The 19,285-nt window shown below is 45.7% G+C and overlaps 1 protein-coding gene across 2 annotated transcripts in view; it reads right to left on the reverse strand.

Moving 5' to 3' along the window:
- The window catches only part of WDR91 (WD repeat domain 91), a 33,262-nt gene extending 15,920 nt beyond the window's left edge, over positions 1-17,342 (reverse strand). Inside the window, exons 1-6 of one of the 2 annotated variants that reach the window (XM_080664836.1) lie at positions 17,188-17,342; positions 15,764-15,943; positions 14,778-14,977; positions 13,099-13,186; positions 11,693-11,823; positions 10,517-10,682 (exon numbers count right to left, since the gene is read on the reverse strand). In XM_080664836.1, the coding sequence (XP_080520962.1) occupies positions 10,517-10,682; positions 11,693-11,823; positions 13,099-13,186; positions 14,778-14,977; positions 15,764-15,943; positions 17,188-17,310 (888 nt within the window). In that variant the 5' untranslated portion in view covers positions 17,311-17,342. Of the gene's footprint in view, positions 1-10,516; positions 10,683-11,692; positions 11,824-13,098; positions 13,187-14,769; positions 14,978-15,763; positions 15,944-17,187 lie in introns of both variants that reach the window. The other variant, XM_080664835.1, reaches the window with a different exon arrangement.
- Positions 17,343-19,285: the final 1,943 nt, after the last annotated feature.

Below are 19,285 nucleotides of genomic sequence, written 5' to 3' on the forward strand. Positions count from 1 at the left end.
TATCCAGTCTTTTGCTTTCCTCCATTTCTTTCATTTGTGATCTGTTTCTTTGACGCCACATTTTTATTGTTTCCCTGAGTTGGTAAAGTAGCTTTGTGTGCTAGGTGTCCTATATGGCTCAGTGGCTCAGCCTCCCCAGTTACCTGAGATGGACACTCTTAGTGCATCCCTTTGTGGACTGTGTGCACAGCCTTGTTGTAGTTAAGTCTTGATTGTTGTTGGTATCACTGGGAGGAATTGGCCTCTAGGCCAATTGGCTGTGAGGATCAGCTGTGTCTACACTGGGAGAACTTCTGTGCTGGAGACACTCTTATGAGACAAGACTTGCAAAATTACAAAAGCCTCTGTGCTCAGCTTGGATGGGGCAGAGTCTCAGGGCTGAGCAGACAGCCTTGGCTTCCCGTCAGCCCTGCCCTATGAGGCCCCTGGGTCTCAGTGTCCCTCGGTAATCACTGCAAGCACCTCTGAGAGAAAGCCGCCCTCGAGTTTCGCCCGCTGCCAGACAGTCCAGTTTCTCCCCGAATGAGTCTGGATTACCAGAGTCTCGCCCGGAACTGGAGTTCAGCGCAGTCGGGAGCTTCAGTCCCCCTCCCGCTTTAGAAAGCCAGCCGCGCACTCAAGTCTCCCGTGCATTCAGCAGTCAGTCCTCTCTGTGCACGCGCGCGCCTCCGTACCTCTGCCTTCCGCAGCTCCCGAGTCTCAGTGTGCTTTCTCTTTTTCTGACAGTCCAGTTTCCCCCCGAATGAGTCTGGTTTCCCAGCATCTCACCCGGGACTGGAGTTCAGTGCAGTCGGGAGCTTCCTTCTCCCTCCCGCTTTAGAAAGCCAGCCGTGCTCTCAGCCACCCATGCACACAGCCGCCCATCCTCTCCACATGCGAGTCTCCATACCTCAGCCTTTTGCACCTCCTCTGAGTCTCAATGTTCTTTCCTCTTTTCTTCTAGTTGTAGAATTTCCACTCAGCCAGCTTTCCTGTGGTTCTGGATGGTGTCCGATTTGTCTTTTAGTTGTAGTTTTGATATTGTTGTTCGAGGCAGCAGTTTCGGTGTTTACCTATGCCGCCATCTTTGTTTCTCCTCTAATCAAGAGTCTTTTTAAAAAGAGCTGACACCTCATTCTCTTTCCAGATTACCTGGCCGGGGTCTTTTTCCAACCTTATTCCCACAAATTGTGAGGTCAAATAGCCTCCCTGCCTTTTTACACAGATATGGATACAAACCTCCTTGCCAGCCACCTATACACAAGACCTAAGTCAAGAGAAGAGACTCCCTGCCCAGCCATGTGGCTCAGTAGTTAGTGTCGACCTATGAACCAGGAGGTCATGGTTCGATTCCCAGTCAGGGCACATGCCTGGGTTGCGGGCTCGATCCCCAGTAGAGAAAGTGCATGAGGCAGCCAATCGATGATTCTCTCTCTCCCTCTCCTTTCCTCTCTGAAATCAATCCTATCTAATAAAAGAGTAATATGCAAATTAACCATCACTCCGCTACACCCACAAGCCACGCCCACAAGCCAATCAGGAGTGAGTATGCAAATTAACCCAACCAAGATGGCTGCAACCACTGAGAGAGCATGAGGGAGTCTTGGGTTTCCCCAGCGATGGAGGAAGTCAAGCTTTCCGCACACCCTGGCTGGCCCACTCCAGGCTATAAAGTTTCAATTATAGAAGGTAAATAAATCCCGATAAAAATGGTGGCAGCCGCGGAGTTGGAGAGAGCAGAAGGCTAGGGTTGCCCCCGGCAATGGAGGAAGCCAAGCTTCTGAAGCCCTGGCTTGCCCTGGCCTCCGCTACAAAGTTTCAATTATAGAAGATAAAGAAATCCCAACAGAAATGGCTGCCTCCACGGAGCGAGCAGAAGGCTTGGCTCTGCTCCAGGCTACAAAGTTTCAATTGTAGAAGATAAATAAATCCCAGATACCAGGGCCTCTGCTTGGTTCGCCTGGGGGTGTGGCTGGCCTGCAAACCACCACAGGCCCCTCGCCCAGGCCGCCCCACGCCCCAAGGGAACCCCCACCCTGACCCAAGACACCCTTCAGGGCAAACCAGCTGGCCCCCACCCATGCACCAGGCCTCTATCCTATTTAATAAAAGAGTAATATGCAGATTGACCATCACTCCAACACACAAGATGGCTGCCCCCATCTGGTCAAAGATCCTGCCCCCATGTGGACACAAGATGGCCACTACAAGATGGCCAGCAGGGGAGGGCAGCTGGGAGGGACCAGGCCTGCAAGGGAGGACAGTTGTGGGTGACCAGGCCTGCAGGGGAGGGCAGTTAGGGGCAAGCAGGCTGGCAGGGGAGCAGTTAGGCATCAATCAGGCTGGCAGGGGAGTGGTTAGGGGGTGATCAGGCTGGCAGGCAGAAGTGGTTAGGGGCAATCAGGAAGGCAGGCAGGCGAGCAGTTGGGAGCCAGCAGTCCTGGATTGTGAGAGGGATGTCTGACTGCCCTGGTGGGATCGGGCCTAAACGGGCAGTCGGACATCCCTCATGGGGTCCCAGATTGGAGAGGGTGCAGGCTGGGCTGAGGGACATCCTCCCCCACCCGTGCACGAATTTCATGCACCAGGCCTCTAGTAAAAATATATTTTAAAAAAAGAGAGAGCGATTCCCCCAGTCTACTGTCCTCTCTAGTTCTGCTATTTGCTATTTCTTACATTAAGTCTATGTCTTATGTTAAAACAACTTAAGATAATTGGCATTGATCCCTTGGGACCCTAGAGCCACGTGAACAGATAAGAAAGAAAATTTTAAAGGACTGAGCCTAACTGTGTCTGGCCTGCAGGGTATTTGTTAGTTTTGTTTTTCTGACTGAAGTGACCTCCAGTGTTATCTACTGATGCTTGTAACAAGTGTTTCTTCTAGAGGAAGTACTTGATTTTCCAAATTCTGGCTTATTTTGGGAGAAGTAGGGTTCTTAGACAAGATAAAAGAAGTGATCTAAGAAGAATACCAATAACAATAACAGCCCAGTATACTATATTATTCACTGAATGTTTACCAAATGCAAGGCACCATGATAAGAACTTTACAAACATTCCCTTAAAGGTGAGGACATTACTTATGAGAAGCTGAGGCTTGGCGAGGATAAGTTAACTTGCTCTACACAGGCACAACTTGAAAGAGCTGAACTTCATACCCAGATATGACAGCAACTCCATGCTCTGAGAAACCCGAAGGAAGCAATACCATGAAGGGAACATGTGGAAGAAAGCGACACTGAATAGAAAAGATAAGAAATGTCATAATCCTGAAGCTAAATAACATACCCAAGACAAGGTCCTTCTCTTGGCGCTCTGGCCATTGCTGAGAAGTACCCCTGTGGTCCACGGAACCAGGGGCAGGATCCACAGCTTTAGAAAGTGGGAGGCTTCTCTTACCTTTCTAGAAGCAAAGGGTGTCAAGACAATTGATAACAGAAAGGTCCTGAGATAAACATGGTGTCCCTCAAATGGTCCCCAGGTGTGTGTGCCCACTCCCTGGAATGTGATCCAAGGGTGCCAACCCTCCATTGATTCCTTCCCATACCTACTGATCTAGAGGGCCAATTGCTCAGACTGAAGAACACATGGGAAGCTACACCTACATCAGGCAAAATAGACTTTAAGTCAGTGAGTATAGTAAGAGACAAAGAAAGTGATTACATAATGATAAAGGGGTGAATTCATCAAGATATAATAACCATAAATATAAACACACCCAACATCAGAGTACCTATTTACAGGGTGTCCCCCCAAAACTGTATACACACTTTGAATGATTATAAAGTCAGTGTTTATTAACATACAGTTCATTTTCAAAATTTAAAAGCATCTACAGAAACAAATAATTTTTTTGTCAATGCCTGTTTTCAAACTGATGACTGTTCTGGTCCAGGCACTGCTGATAACGTGAAGCAATGGAATCACAAACATCAAGAATCATTTCGTTCGGTATTTGTTCGCCCTTAATTCGTCAACTGTGGCCCGTTTTGTACCATAAACCTTATCTTTTATGTATCCCCATAAAAAAAGTCTAGTGGCACTTTAGGGTAAATTTTCTTTGTTCAAAGCTTAGTCTGGCTTCACCCATTATTTCAAATCAGTTAAACCTGAAAAGGAATGAAAATTAAGTGAATTATCAGCTGTTAAAGTGTGTATACATTTTTGGGGACACCCTATATAAAGCAAATAACAGACATAACAGGAGAAACAGGCAGCAATACAATAAGACCAGAGAACTTTAATACCCTCCTTTCAACAATGGATAGATCATCCAGACAGAAAAGCAATAAGAAAACATTGCACTTAAACTACACATTAGATCAGAAGGACATAACAGACATTTACAGAACATTCCACCCAAAAGCAGCAAAATGCACATTCTTCTCAAGTGTACATGGAACATTCTCCAGGAGAGGTCATATATTAGCCCACAGAATAAGTCTTAATAAATTTAAGAAGACTGAAATCATATCAAGATTAACAATGATATGAAACTAGAAATCAATTTATAGGAAACCTAAAACATTCACAAATATGTGGAGATTAAGCAACATGCTACTGAACAATGAATGGGTCAAAGAAGAAACCATAAAAGAAATAAAAAAAATATCTTGAGACAAATTAAAATGGAAATATGGCACACTGAAACTAACAGAATGAAGCAAAAATAGTTCTAAGAGGGAAGTTCATAGCAATAAACACCTACATTAAAAAAAAAGATCTCAAATAAACAACTTAACTTTATACCTAAAGGAACCAGAAAAAGGACAAACAAATTTCAAAGTTAGTCAAAGGAAGAAAATAATGAAGACAAGAAAGAAAATAAATAAAATAGAGATTTAAAAGGCAATAGAAAGGATCAATGAAACTAAGAGCTATTTTTTTAATATGAGCAAAATAGACAAACCTTTAACTAGACTGATTTACCAAGAGAAAAAGAGGTCTCAAATAAATAAAATTAGAATGAAGAATTCCAAAACATATCTCCAAAAACCTAACATTTTCATGGAAGAGACAAAAGAACTGGCAGCAGAGGCCACGTTTTCTAAATCCAAAGGTGGCCACGGGAATCCAGCCACATAAACAGTGCTGAGTAGCAGGAAGATCAGTGTCCGGGGCTGGCAGATGTTTTCTACAATAGTGGGGTCCTGGAAAGTGAGGAAGTCTCAAAAAGCCTGGAACCTGCAGGTTTGACAGATTGATCAGCCTGACCAAGAGATCTTTAAATTGGATACTTGAGAAGAAAAGGGAAAGAACCCATGTAAAGCTGCATCAGACCACAGGGGGATCCTCTCTTGGAACCAGAGGTGGGAAAGGCTACAGAGGGAAGACAGATGCTATTTTCTCTCCTTAATTACCCACCACACCTGATAAATAGTGTCTTTTCCTTTTTCAATGCTTGGTGTCAAGAGTGCTCAATTCAATTGGCCCACACTGATGGGATAGGGAGGTTTAGGATGGACGTCAAATTCCCCTAGCTGACACAGCTTCCACAGCATGGACAGAAAGTACAATGTTAAGAAGTGCAAGGCAGAGCTTCCCTCACAAGTGAATTTGGAATGGAAGCTGTCCAGCATATCATCAGGCTGGACAGAACTCCAAAATGAAAATTCAAACAGGCATTAACAAAAGGCACTACAACAAATTAAGAACTGCCTTTATAATGACAGGGCAGTTTATACAAAGAGAACCGTGAACCTAAGTGTGAGCTATCACATCCTGCTTAAAAGAGACCTTTTCCTTAAACTGTATCTACTAAAGTTATTTATTAAACAAGCACAAACAACAACAAAAAATGTGCTAAAAGCTGATGAATGCAGTTGTCCAAAAAACACTCAAATAAGTAGGCTAAGGTAAACCCATGTCTAGCTACAAATGTACATAACTTAAAAGTTCACTGTGACATAAGCAGCAATTCAAAAGTTTAAAAACAAACTTCATAAAAATCTCAGCTACTGGATTAATATAACATTGCAATGGCCCAAATTATATCCAGTCATATTCTATCATAATCTACCTGTCTCTGGCCCTGGCCAGGTAGCTCAGTTGGGTAGAGCATTGTCCCAATATGCCAGGGTTGGGGAACCTCTTTTCAGCCAAGAGCCATTGGATATTTATAACGTTATTCATGGGCCATACAAAATTATCACCTTAAAAATTAGCCTGCTATGTTTGGTCAAACATTTAATTAACTCACCCCTAATGCTTTGGCAGGGCCAGACCAAATGACTTCACGGGCTGTGGCAGGACACTCCCCACTCGGACTATGCCAAGGTTTCAGATTCGATCCCCAGTCAGGGCACATACAAGAATCAACCAATGAATGCATAGATGGGTAGAACAATATATCGATGTTCTCCCTTTCTCTCTCTCTTAAAATCAATCAACCAATAAATACCTAAAATTAAGAAAAATAATAATCTACCTGTCTCCTACAGTTCAGGAGAGAGATTTTTAACTGTTTATCACTTGGCCTCCTCGCTTCTCACTCTGAAGAAGGCTATAAATTAATTTTCGGTGGCCCGAATAGAGCTTACCAGGCAGTTATCCAAATGGGGCAGGAAACGAGTTCCAGTAATTTGATCTCCCCTGAAGCAAAATAAAGCCACCAGAGGACAGGCCCTTGGAACACAGAAATTACAGAATGAAGGATGGCAAGAAGGCTCCCTTTTCCCCATCCAGCTAAGAGCCATGGAAACAGCCCCCAAGGTACTGTACTTTACCACTGATTTCTCAGTAGCTATGAGGTAATTTGAGAATACCATGCCCGCTTTGTTTTCTTTACATGATGGCAATTAGAGGTTATCTCTATAATAACCTCTTGCAGCCACACAGCTTACTGAGTGGGTGTGGAAGGAGTGGAATTAGGGCTGAGGTGCCCTCAGGGGCTGCCGCTATCCCAGAGATGCTGCAGGAGCCTGGAAACCAGGGTTTTATAGCTACTTCCATTTGTTGTTTTAAAATTTGCCTCCAGATTCAGACTGAAAGCACTGAGTGTATCACCATCTACTTTGCCATCTACAATGCTATGAACATTTCAGTAATAATGACAACAGGTAGAGCAACCAATTAATTATAAGTGGGCAAATGCTGATGTAATGGAAATTTATGCTGATATATACAAATACTATTTAAAATAGGAAAGCCTTATCATTTTATGTGTTGTTAATTAATAACATAGCACATGGTTTTTTATTTGTTTATTTGTTACTAGTAAAAAAGAAAGAGGCAGTTCTGGTGTGGTAATAGTGAGAAAAAGGCTATACACTTAACATGTGCTAACAAAGCAATATGGCTTTAAAAAAAAACAATGTCACTTCCTATTGAGTTAAAAGCCATATATCATTAAAATCATAGGAATTGATCATACAACTCTACTTAGTATTGGTAAGAGAGCACCTCAAATTATACACTCAAATTTGGCCATTAACTGTAATAGAGGAATTAAAAAATTAGAATGCCCTTCCCTAAAAGGAGGGGGACCAGCATGGTGAGGGGTCTAGAAATGAAGCCATAGGTACAAACAATTTTGGGGAGAGGGAGGAATGAACAGAGTGCTTAGCCTGGGAAAGATAGGAAGGGTTGTCCCAAGAGAAGCCTTAGTTTACTCAGCATCAGAAAGCAGAGCTAAGATCAGTGAGTTTAATTATAGGAAGGTTTCTACTAACAGCTCTGCAACGGACAAACTTTCCCATGTTGACAAGCAGTGAGCTCCTCATCACAGGAGGCAATGTATTGGAGAACATGCCCCTCTACTCAGTAGGAGGATGGGCCAGAGGACCTTTAAACTTCCTTTGACTTTAAAATTATTTGATTATCTTGAACCTCAAATCTACAAGCTATTTTTAGAATTGAAACAGCAACACTGAGTCTAATTAATAAATCAATAAAAAATAAGTCACCTGCCTGGCCTGTATGGCTCAGTGGTTGAGCATCACCCTATGAACCAAGAGGTCTCGGTTTGTTTCCCAGTCAGGGCACCTGCCCAGATTTCGGGCTCCATCCCCAGTTGGGACATGCAGGAGGCAGCTGATCAATGATTCTTTCTCATCATTGATGTTTCTATCTCTCCTTCTCCCTTCCTCTCTGAAATCAATAAAAACATTAAAAAAAAAAAAAAAAAGGGACCCAACCACTGGGTGTTTCAGATTGTAGACATCTGTGGCTTCCATTAAGGAAATGGGAAGAGGGCTACTTTTGTTTTAACATACCATGTGGTGAACCAAGCTTTGTTGGAATATATATTAGAGGTGAGGTAAGGAATGTTTGCTACAAACTACACAGTCTTACCCTCATCTCTTGAGTGTACCCCAGGCCCATTTCAATCTCACCATCTGACACTTAGTCCTAAAGACATAAAGAGCAAGGCCACCGGCTTCACCCAAAGAACCTGTCTCTGTGTTCTCTTTCATTTTCTTTTAAACATTTTATTGATTTTTTACAGAGAGGAAGGGAGAGGGATAGGGAGTTAGAAACATTGATGAGAGAGAAACACTGATCAGCTGCCTCCTGCACACTCCCCACTGGGGATGTGCCCGCAACCAAGGTACACACCCTTGACCGGAATCGAACCTGGGACCCTTCAGTCCGCAGGCCGACACTCTATCCACTGAGCCAAACCCATTAGGGCTCTCTTTCATTTTTATTTTTTTATTTTTTTAAAAATATATTTTATTGATATTTTACAGAGAGGAAGGAAGAGGGATAGAGAGCCAGAAACATCGATGAGAGAGAAACATCTATCAGCTGCCTCCTGCACACCCCCCATTGGGGATGTGCCCGCAACCAAGGTACATGCCCTTGACCGGAATCGAACCCGGGACCCCTCAGTCTGCAGGCTGACGCTCTATCCACTGAGCCAAACCGGTTTCGGCAGGGCTCTCTTTCATTTTTAAAAATACAACTGAATTGTGTAATTTCATGCACATTCCAAGGGACCTAACACTCCCTGTGTCATCTATTACACTTATAAAATATTGCACAGTGAAGAGATCTGCAAAGCAAACAGTAAAACTTACTTGAACACACTCCACAGAACTGGAATCCTAACTAAGTTTGAGCCTTAGAAAAATAGTCATAGTAGGAACTGTGACTGATGTTTGACCTCTGGGTGCTAAGGTTATAGTCGTTATGCATTGCTGGCACTTTAGGTCTCAGAACTGACTTGGAAACCCATGCAGGCCAGTATCTTCACAGATACAACTACTACTAAAATGTATTGAGTCCTTGTAATCTGCCCAGTACTATATATACCAAGGGCCCTTAGATCAGCTCAATAAACCGAGCCCCTGACCCCGAGGGAGTAAATACTAATATTATCACCCTCCAGCAAACGGGGGTTTAAGCAATCTGAGCAAGGATGATAAACCAGGCACTGAGCTGAAAGCGCAGCTGTCTGACTCCGAAGCCCCCTGCTCTTTCTTATCCAGTGTCCTGCTCAGCTGCGGCACTTCAACACTACTGAACCCAAGTGCTGTGCTAAAAGCCCCCACTTCCTAGGAGCAGTCTGGGGCAGACCCCTGACTCCCAGAGGCAGTCAGCAGCCTCAAACTGCTGTGCCACTTGCAACTGTTATCAAGCCAGGCTGGCAAGGCTATGATGGCTCACTTTACCTGTAGCTAATACAAGTATAGTAAGAGAGAAAGGGTCCCTACCCAAGCAATATACGCAACGCTGTGTCTGTAAAACTCCCACTCGGGCAGGCATTTCTGAAAGCAATGAATTTTGACCATCTCTGCAAGGAAAACTACTCAGTGGGACCCTTAGCTGTTTGGAATATATGCTAGCGTAAAAGACATTCTGCAAGCTTCTATATATGTGAAAAAATAGTGAAAATCCTTCACAGAATCAGTAAATCCAAACTGTACAAGAAATTCATTGATTCAGAAGTAACTCTAATTTACTCTTTATCTATATACTACTTTATATCACCCAAAATTCAAAATTCCAGAATCTTGAGTCACCAAATCACAGTCACAAGCCCTCCTGAGTGCAAAGGAAATCTCTCAGAAAAGGGGAGGGACCCTTCAAAGCATACTTCCTCTCACTGCCATCCACCCTTCACCTGCTGAGTGCCCAGTGCTGGGGCCTTTTGAGAGCTGGCACAGAGGCTCAGGCAGTGGCCAGAATGGCAGCATGCTCGGGGAGGAGAGAAGTCCCTATGGGTTAGACCTGGGTCTGAGATCTGGCACTTTGGTCAGCCGCACACATCTGCCTCCTGTCACCTTCTGCCCGCAACACATGTAATTCTGGCCGGAGGTGGGACTGGAGGGGGAGGGTGGTGGAGAGTGCATTGAGTGGATTTCCCTGCACTATGCTCTTATCTCTATTTCATCCAGCAGAGCTGTCACTTGTCTAAGAGCGGAAAGGCAGAGGAGGAGGAAGAAAGGGAATGAGATGTGAATTTCTGATCTCACAAGCATACCCAAGAATTCAGTCCTAAGCGAAAGACGAACACATCTCCACTTGACAAGCAGGTACAGTCATTATGTCAGAGGCCTTTTGGCAAGTTAGAAAAGATGGGACTTGTGCTTACCTGACTGCTGGTGGACTCTTTCTTGGCCGAGCTCTGAGCCTGCGGTGGGCCCTGGGCAGGTGACAACCGAGAGGGGCTCTTCTTACTCTGAGGCAGCAGCGAGGACAGGAAACCCACACGAGGGGACTGGGAGAGGGACGTGTTCCTCTGGCTGCACACCATGGCTCTGGACAGGCACACACAACACAAGGTCACTGGGCTGGAGGGGGGCCTGGGAGAAGCCGGAGCACAGGTGTGCTGGGCTGCGGACACGCCAGGGCCAGGGCCTTAGCCCGGCTCACACGCCTGGGCTTTAGGTCGCATTATCCTCAGTTCTGTTGCCTATACCAAAGAGAGCCGGCAGCCTGTCTGGCACAACGGGAAGTCTGCAGCTCTCCTTTGAGGGCCCAGGAAAAGCTCAGATGCTTTGTTTATATTCATTACATGTTTGAAATGATAATCTGGATATACTGGGCTGAATAAAATACATCATTAAAATTAACTTCACCTGTTTCTTTTTACTTTTTTTTAACATAGCTAAAATTTTTTAAATTCCATTTCTTAGTGTGCATTCTATTACCATCAGATGGTGCTAGCTCAGAAACGAGAGCAGATTCACTGGATGCAGTGCTTGGCCACATGTAGGTTAGGAATCTGACTGTCTGGGTTTGTGTCCTGACTCACCACTCACTCACTCACTCACTCACTCACTGTGACCTCTCTGTGCCTATATCTCTTCAACTGCTACTGCTGTTATTATTATCAACTGGGTCTTCTGTTTAGCTGGCTGGTTTTTAATGTCACTCAAATACCTCTCCCCGCATCTGCCTACCTCTTCAAACCCTCACACAGGATGATGCTTCTACTGTGGAATGCATCCAACCTGTGATTGCCAATCTTTTCAACCACGAGGTACTGCTTCCAATGCACAACAACTTCACAAGGTTTTAGGACACTGGTCGTATTTATTTATCCAGGTGGCACACACCTGGATGTGCAGGTCCCTGGAAGAGCTCGGCAGGTGGAGGACCTCAGAGGCCAGGGGAGCTTACTCAGTGAGGAAGCATTCACCGTGAGTGCAGGAGGCTCTTGGGAAATTCTGCATCTCCAGGAGCAGGGGGCCCCGGTAAGAGCACAGGGGAAAGAGGGAAGGAGGGGGCTAGGCCCTCCCAACCACGGGGCGGGGCACACACTCACAGTTCCGAGTCCCCCAGGCGGTCCATGTTGGAGACGTAAGGAGGCAACTTGTGTTGGACCAAGGCCTTTTCTTCTTCTGGCTGTTGCTCCTCTTTCTTTAATCGGTGGATTTCTGCTTGCAATGCAAAAAGCTGCACAGAGATGGGACAGGGTTCATCAATGACATCAGCCCGCTGGGGAAGATTAGCCACATCACATCCAACACCCATCCTCACTGGTTCAAAAGGCCACTGGCTCTCAGTCTCAGGATGCCAGTCCCGCTCTCTGCCCACTGTGGTTTGGGAAAAATGGGTGAGTGTAGCTGTTACCTTACTATAGTGAGGTGGGAAACTAAAAACCGTTAGATATACAAACCCCCTTTTTTTTCTTTTTATCATTTGACTCGCTTCCCTTTTATCATTTTACTTGCTTCCTCCTGAATTCACTGAGAAAAACAGCTCCACCCAATCCTGCTTTGCTCTTGGGAATCTACAAATCAGACTCTGGAACTCTCATGGAAAAGTTTTATTAAATGAAGCTCAGCATTTTTTACGGTTTGCCTGAAGAAAATTATACACACACACCCAAAACCCAAGAATCTTTCTTTCTTTTTTTTTTTAATTCTCACCCGAGGATATTTTTCCATTAATTTTTAGAGAGAGTGGAAGAGAAGGGAAAGACAGAGAGAAATATCGATGTTAGAGAAACACATCAATTGGTTGCCTCCTGCATGCACCCTGACCAGGGCCCAGGCCCAGGGAGGAGCCTGCAACCGAGGTACATGCCCTTGACTGGAATCGAAGCTGGGACCCTTTGGTCCGCAGGCCAACGCTCTATCCATTGAGCCAAATCGGCTAGGGCAAAAAAACACACCAAGAATCTTAAACCCCAAAACCTAAACAGTTTATAATCTTCCTTGTTCTGAAAATCTTCCTGTTTCTAAAGAGATCTTAATTTCAAGGACAGATAAATGCTCAATAGGCAAAATATAAAGGCAAATGTGGGTTTCTAGGCCCTGTCACTTTACCAAACTAGAGAAATATAGAGCTGAGCAGAACAATTAAATGATATCTGGGTTATAAACAACACAGATGTGGATATATGTGGAAAGGGACTGGGATCATGAAATAGACATACGAACACACAGGTCAGTTGCCAGGTGGCATGAAGGCATATATAGTCATTTCTCTCTCAAAAGTACATTACTGTTACTATGTTGTTCATTCTTAAATAACTTAAAATATGAACTTTGCCTCTGGTTTTCAGAGATTATTACTGCCCCTGAGTCTCCAACTGATTTTCTGGCAGCTCACTTTCCTCTGAGATCAGTGCTTTCCTCTGCATGACCAGCCCTCCACCGCCTCCACCTGATTTCAAACATGAAAAGCAAAAGACTTTTCCAAGAAGCAAGTGTGCTCAGAACCAACCTTCTGACGTAGAACTTCATTTTCTTCTTGAACCTGGTTGGTCCTCTGGCACTCGGCATCAAAGTTCAGGATCACAGGCACTGGTGCACTCAGTTAAAGAATAAGCCTGCCTGGGAAAGGATTGAGACCGTCCCAAACCCTTGACACAACAGCATCACCCTTGAACACGAGACAGGGCAATGGAGTACAGATTCAGTGCTATGGGCTCTTCTCAGCTTTATGAAGTAGACTCTCCCCGGAGGCCAGGCCTGGCCTGACTTCGTTCAGACAGACTTACAGACACATGACAATCTGCTGACTAGCCCACAGAGAGGACATAAATCCAAACCTGAGAGTTCTTTCCCAATGCCAGCAATGAAGAGCCATATCCAGTGGGCTTCAAAGCCAGTCTAAGCATCGGCAACAGGCAGCTAACAGCGAGCGCAGAGGCCAGGCCCTGTTGGCACGCTGCCGGCTGCCCCACCAGTTACGCAGAAGGGTCAGCCACTCGGCTTTCCCCTGCCAATTGAACCTCTCCCTGGCAAAGGTTTAGACTGAGGAGAAAGCTTTCTGCATTTTGTGTGACCACATGCCACCATGTGAACATCCACAGTGTAGGTCAGCGTGTCAGCCTTCCCCAACCACCTCAAACAGCTGCAGTGAGGAGGATCGCAAAGCAGGCAGGGCCTCCGCACTGAGGACGTGAACGGAGGCTCGAATGGGCACTGTCGTGCACTGAAAAGACCTAGAGTGACATTTTCCATTTCCCTAGAGGGCCCACGTGGCTGTGCCATAACCACCTCTGGCCTGAGCCTGCTGCTGGTTTCATTTGAAAGCCCTCAGGATGCAGAGCAGCAGCAGGGCCAGAAGAAAGGCAAAGCTGGCGAGAGCAGAATTTACAGCAGCCACAACGCAAAAGGAAAGGGCACCCTTCCTACCTCCACCAGCAGATGTTCCTCCCACAATGCCCCATTTATCAGTGACTCACCAGGCAGCCCCATTCAAACCAGACTCTTCCCTGCCCCCAGAGTTCCAGCCTAGGGAGCATAAGCAATGGATAATGGTCCCAGGCCTGGGATCAAAGGCATTTCCTAACAAAATGGGAAATATGGTAGGCTGTAAATTATTTACATTCTCTCTCAAATAACCACACATACATTCTTGGAGCTGCTGTTTTCTGGCAACTTGAGGAACACTGAAGTCACCGTCAGAGAAAGCAACCCAAACACTAATCTAGGGAGGAAGTTCCAGTCCAAGAAGTGTTCTCATCTGCTGCCTAATCCCAACAAAGGCAAGTGATACTATCCTGGTGCGGGGAGGGGGCTCAGAGATGGTGCTCTCGAGGATGGCTGGTGTCACGAAGCAGCAGCTACCTACCAACCCCTGTATCTGCGAAGAGAGGCCCTCAGACCTGCTTGAGGGCTCCTCTCAGAGTCCCGCACTGGCACCCCACCGCTGCTACAGTCCCTCATGGCAACTATTACTTCAGCAGCAGAATGTCAGAACTAAGACTTATGATTCCCTGGCCTACTGACAAAAATAACCACAATCTGTCCAGTCACTTCACATGACACATGACAATGATCCTTGGGCATTTTGTGGAAGAACTGATTGCAACAGGGCAGCAGCCACTGATCACATTGTCTGGACGCATCAGGGTAGGCCCACAGCCCCAGGCAGCTGAAAGGATATGCATGCACTGAAACAGGACGCTCAGGAAGTTGTGCAGCGACACAATGAAGGTGTCCGCCCACTGACGAGAAAAGTAGGTAGCAAAGGTGGGGTTGGTGTCTGGAGATGGCAGGAAGGGCAGGACAAACCAATCCTTCCACTCGGCCTGGTTCTGGAGCTCCGTGGCCTGCTTTGCAAAGAACTCCTGAGCCTTGTCATTTCTGTTTGTCTGCCAAGACACAGAGGAGACAGCAAGGAGGGGGAAGAGACAGAAGTCCAGAGGTAAGATTCTTCATCATTGCCTTTGACTATCAGCTTGCTAGGTAAGTGGCCAAACATAATCTACAAACTCCATAAAATGAAGGAAATCATCACTCATTTCTCAAGTTCCTTGTAATTTCAAAGAAGTTGGTTTAAACTGAAGTCCTGATGATAACTGCCAACCTAAAAATGAATTCCTAGTTGATTTTCAAACAATCTAATTAACTATTCCCCCAGGGCAGCTATAATCTTTATTATGCAAACTTTAACCCAGCTACTTATATTCTTTAAAACAACAGGCAGGCTGGCCAGTGTGACTCAATGGTTGAGTGTCAACCTATGAACCAGGAGGTCATGGTTCAATTCCCAGTCAGGGCACATGCCCGGGTTGCAGACTGGATCCCCAGTAAGGGGCGTGCAGGAGGCAGCTGATCAACGATTCTCTCTCATCATTGATGTTTCTATCTCTCCCTCTCCCTTCCTCACTGAAATCAATAAAAATATATTTAAAAAACCACCAGCCAGGCTTGCATGCTTAAAACAAGAGGAGAAATTGAAATGAGGAAGACAAGTCATGTGATCTGCAGATGAGAAAAAGGGGGGAGGGTTAGGAAAACAGTCAAAAATAACTTGCACTGCGACTGTTTCACCCTTTCCCAGAGTAACACAAAGAGTCCTCTCTAGAAGTGAAAAGAAAATCTATTTCTGGTTCAAATAACTCTTTCCACCAAGGAATCCCTGAATCAACAAGCACCTGAATTGTGTAGACAAGATAAAAGCGGAACAGGCTGGTTTTCAGTTTGTTGATGGTGGGTCTGTATATATCCTCCAAGCGGCTGAAGAGTCGCCGCTCCAGGTAGCTCCAATAATCCCGCAGGGCAGCCAAGTCATACACCTGCATTAACTGCTGCAACTGGTCCACAATCTTGTCCACCTAGTGAGAGAAGGTGGTGAAGGACAGAAGGGAATTCTCCCCGCATTCCACGGAGTTAATACAGCTTTTTCCTCTTGCTGGGGCTTCTGGATGTTAGATAAAAATTCAAGTTAGCGATCTAGAGAACTTTAAAAACATATTCATGTAATAGCTCTTAAGTTATTGTCTGATATTAGATATCTGGTTTGACCTTCTAGCAGGTGTGGACATTTCCGGTGTTAAAAACGCTGACTCAGGAAGCAGGAGATATTGGGTCCGGGTCTTGGACAAGAGAGAGCATGAGAATCTCCATGGTCCTCCTCCCAGCGCCACTATTCAAGGATTTCAAGGCTCATGGTGAGCTGCACTGGCTGACTCCTTAAAATCATCCAAGCATCCCAAAGCCTTTGCAGCTGCTCAGAGTGTGGGCTAAAGAAGTCCCCTCCTCGGGAGGCGCAATAACACTAGCATACAATCTGGAAAGGTTTATGGCTACCAATACCAATCCAACGCCCCCATTTTACAGATCAGGACACTGAGGCCTGGAGAACTGAGATGCTTTGCTTTTGCCACTAAGGAGCCGGTAATTTTGGCAAGTCAGGAACCCAGGTCTCCCAGCTCCCCTCCAACTCCTGCTGCTAGCTCACTGCCTCTCTCAATTCATTGAAGTCAGCAAACGTATAAATTCCGAGAACTTCTCAACGGAAAATCATGTCTTAGCAGGGGACATATAACTTATTAACTGTGCAATGAGGTCTTCCTCAACTGCTGAAGCAAAACTGCCAAGGAGTCACTGGCAAGGCCATTTTCAACAAACACCGCACATCCTTGAACCGCTCACATTTTGGGCTGCAGACCCCTTTGCTCCCAGGGCCATCGGAAGCTAACTGCAGAACATTGTGTTGCCCACATCCAAGCATCTACCCAGCCTGAGCTCCGAAAGCCTCGTGGCCATCCCAGCCAAGTCTGCCAGCACCTGCTGGAAGGCTGGGGTGCAGGACGGAGCCCTGACCCGGGAGCAAGGGCACCTGGGCTCCAGCCTCGGCGAGGCTCCTGGCTCGCCGGGCAACTTCAGGCAAGTCATGTCCCCTCTCAGGGCCCCCGTTTCTCATCAGCCAAGCGAGGGCAGACGCGCAGAAGTGGAAGGCTCCCCAGCGCGGGGACAGCGCCGCTCCCGCCTCAGAGGGCGGGCTAGTGAAGAGCCCGCTCCAGGCTCCCTCAGGGCCGCCTCTGCCCGCCTCTGCCCGCGCCCGCCGGCCTCTCACCCGGAACCCCTTCTCCTTGTCCGCCTTGATCTCGGCCTCCAGCTGCCGCAGTGTGTACGTGAAACCGCGGAAGAGCAGGTACTCACGGACCAGCTCATCTGTGCGCTCCACGGCTTCCGCCATCGCTGCGCGAGCGCCGTTAGGGGCCGCGGCACCCGAGGGAAGAAGGGGCGGGGCCTCGGCAGCACGGGGCGTGGCCAGGCGCGGGTGCCAGTCACGCCGCGGCCGGCCTACCAGCCCGCACGCACTAAGCGCCGCACGTCTGTGGTCCCGCCCTAGTCCCGCCCACAGCCCCGCCCAACTGTCTCGTCATCACCACCCTCCCTGAGGAGCAGCTGGAATACCCAATGCTCTCTGGAGTTTCCTGGCACCGCTGGCGGCGGCTTTGTCATCTGAGTTATTGAAAGTGGCTGCTGCCATCCAAGTCAAGTAGGGCTGGACCTTAGAGAACATCCCAGATTGCCACGAGGAGGGCAGGGGCCTGAGGTACCCTGCTCATTGGCATTATATCACGAATCCTCTATGCTCTACTCCCATTTTGCCAATGGGGGAATCTGGAACCCCAAGAGGTAAAGTGACTTGTATGAAGTCACACAACCAAGTGTGTCATTAGAGAGTTCTAAATCCCCCCAAAACCCTGCTTTCATTAATAAGACTAATCAATTACAAAACAAGATAACCAAGATACACTGTTAGGAGAAAAAAAGGCAAGTTTCAGGCCAGTATATATAATATGGTTCCAGTTTCTTGTAAAAAATAAAACATATAGTGTGTGTGTATATTTGTGTGTACATTTTTAAAGTTAAGGAAGATTATACAGTAACCCTTTTTTTCTCTAAAAGGTGAGATTATAAGGAACTATCACTTCCTTTTTTTGTTTATTTGCTTAAAATTTTTACAAAGTATGTACACTGGCCAGATTATTATGATCTCTGAACGCATAATAATCTGGTCACTCAGTGTATTTGTATCTCAAATGGGAACCCAAAGTATTCTAGACTTTTGCGGGAGATCAACCACCTATTTGCCCTGAGCTTTCTATCAGCCAATGAAAAGGGAAAAACTGAACAGGTGCACGATTTATAGCATCTTTGATATCAAATAAATGAGGTACTCGAGAAGTACACTGAGTGGCCAGATTATTATGCGTTCAGAGATCATAATAATCTGGTGACTCAGTGTATATTTCTATTTGTAACCATGGAAATAGCCAATCTTTGACTCTTACTTTCCTCATCTATAAAATAGTGTCGATGTCTACCTTGCAGAATAGTAATGAAAATTTAATAAGATAATGTAAAACGCTTAGCACAGTGAATAGCCCAGCAGTAAAACTCAATGCTTGTTCCCTTCCCCTTCCTAATGGTATAGCTTTCTGTATTTGTCAAAGCTCAACTCAGAATCATTACTATCACTCTGCCCAGACCCTCCAACCCAACTACATGGAAATTTAGCTCCAAGGGGGCTCTGATTGCATTAGAGAAACCAGAAAAGATAACATCAAGCAAGCCACAGCAAGACAAGGTAGAGACTTGTTCCTCCCTCTCTGCTGCTTTACTTCTCTCCACCCAGACATCCTTCCTTGTCTGCCAAGGCAGGAAAGCACAGTTGCCTCTGACAACTGGAAGGACCAAAACATATTCTACTTTGACTGGAATCTCAGATCTTCAAAAATGAACTTGGGAGGTCCCAATAAGTAGCAAACACCAAAACCTCCCCCTACTAAGGAATGTTGGGAGGTAGATTTCCCTAAGGGACCCTAAAGTGTCTACAGAGAAAAAGAAATCTGAAACAACCACAATGTTCAACATTAGGGGAAAGCTTGAATAAATTATGCTACATCCATCCCATGCAATCTTACGTAGTGGTTTAAAATCATGTTTTTTCAAAGACTATTTAACTACTTAGATAAATAGTCACACTATGTGTTAAAAATGTAAGATTAACACTCCAGGAAAAAAAATCTGGCAGTTTCTTATAAATTAAACATGTGATTACTATGTGATTCAGTAATTATACTCTTGGGCACTTATCCCAGAGAAATAAAAACTTATCTTCACATAAAAAGTTGTACACAAATGTTCAAAGCAGCTTAATT

This window comes from Plecotus auritus (genome assembly GCF_963455305.1).
Source record: "Plecotus auritus genome assembly, chromosome: 4".
NCBI classification, from domain to species: domain Eukaryota; kingdom Metazoa; phylum Chordata; class Mammalia; order Chiroptera; family Vespertilionidae; genus Plecotus; species Plecotus auritus.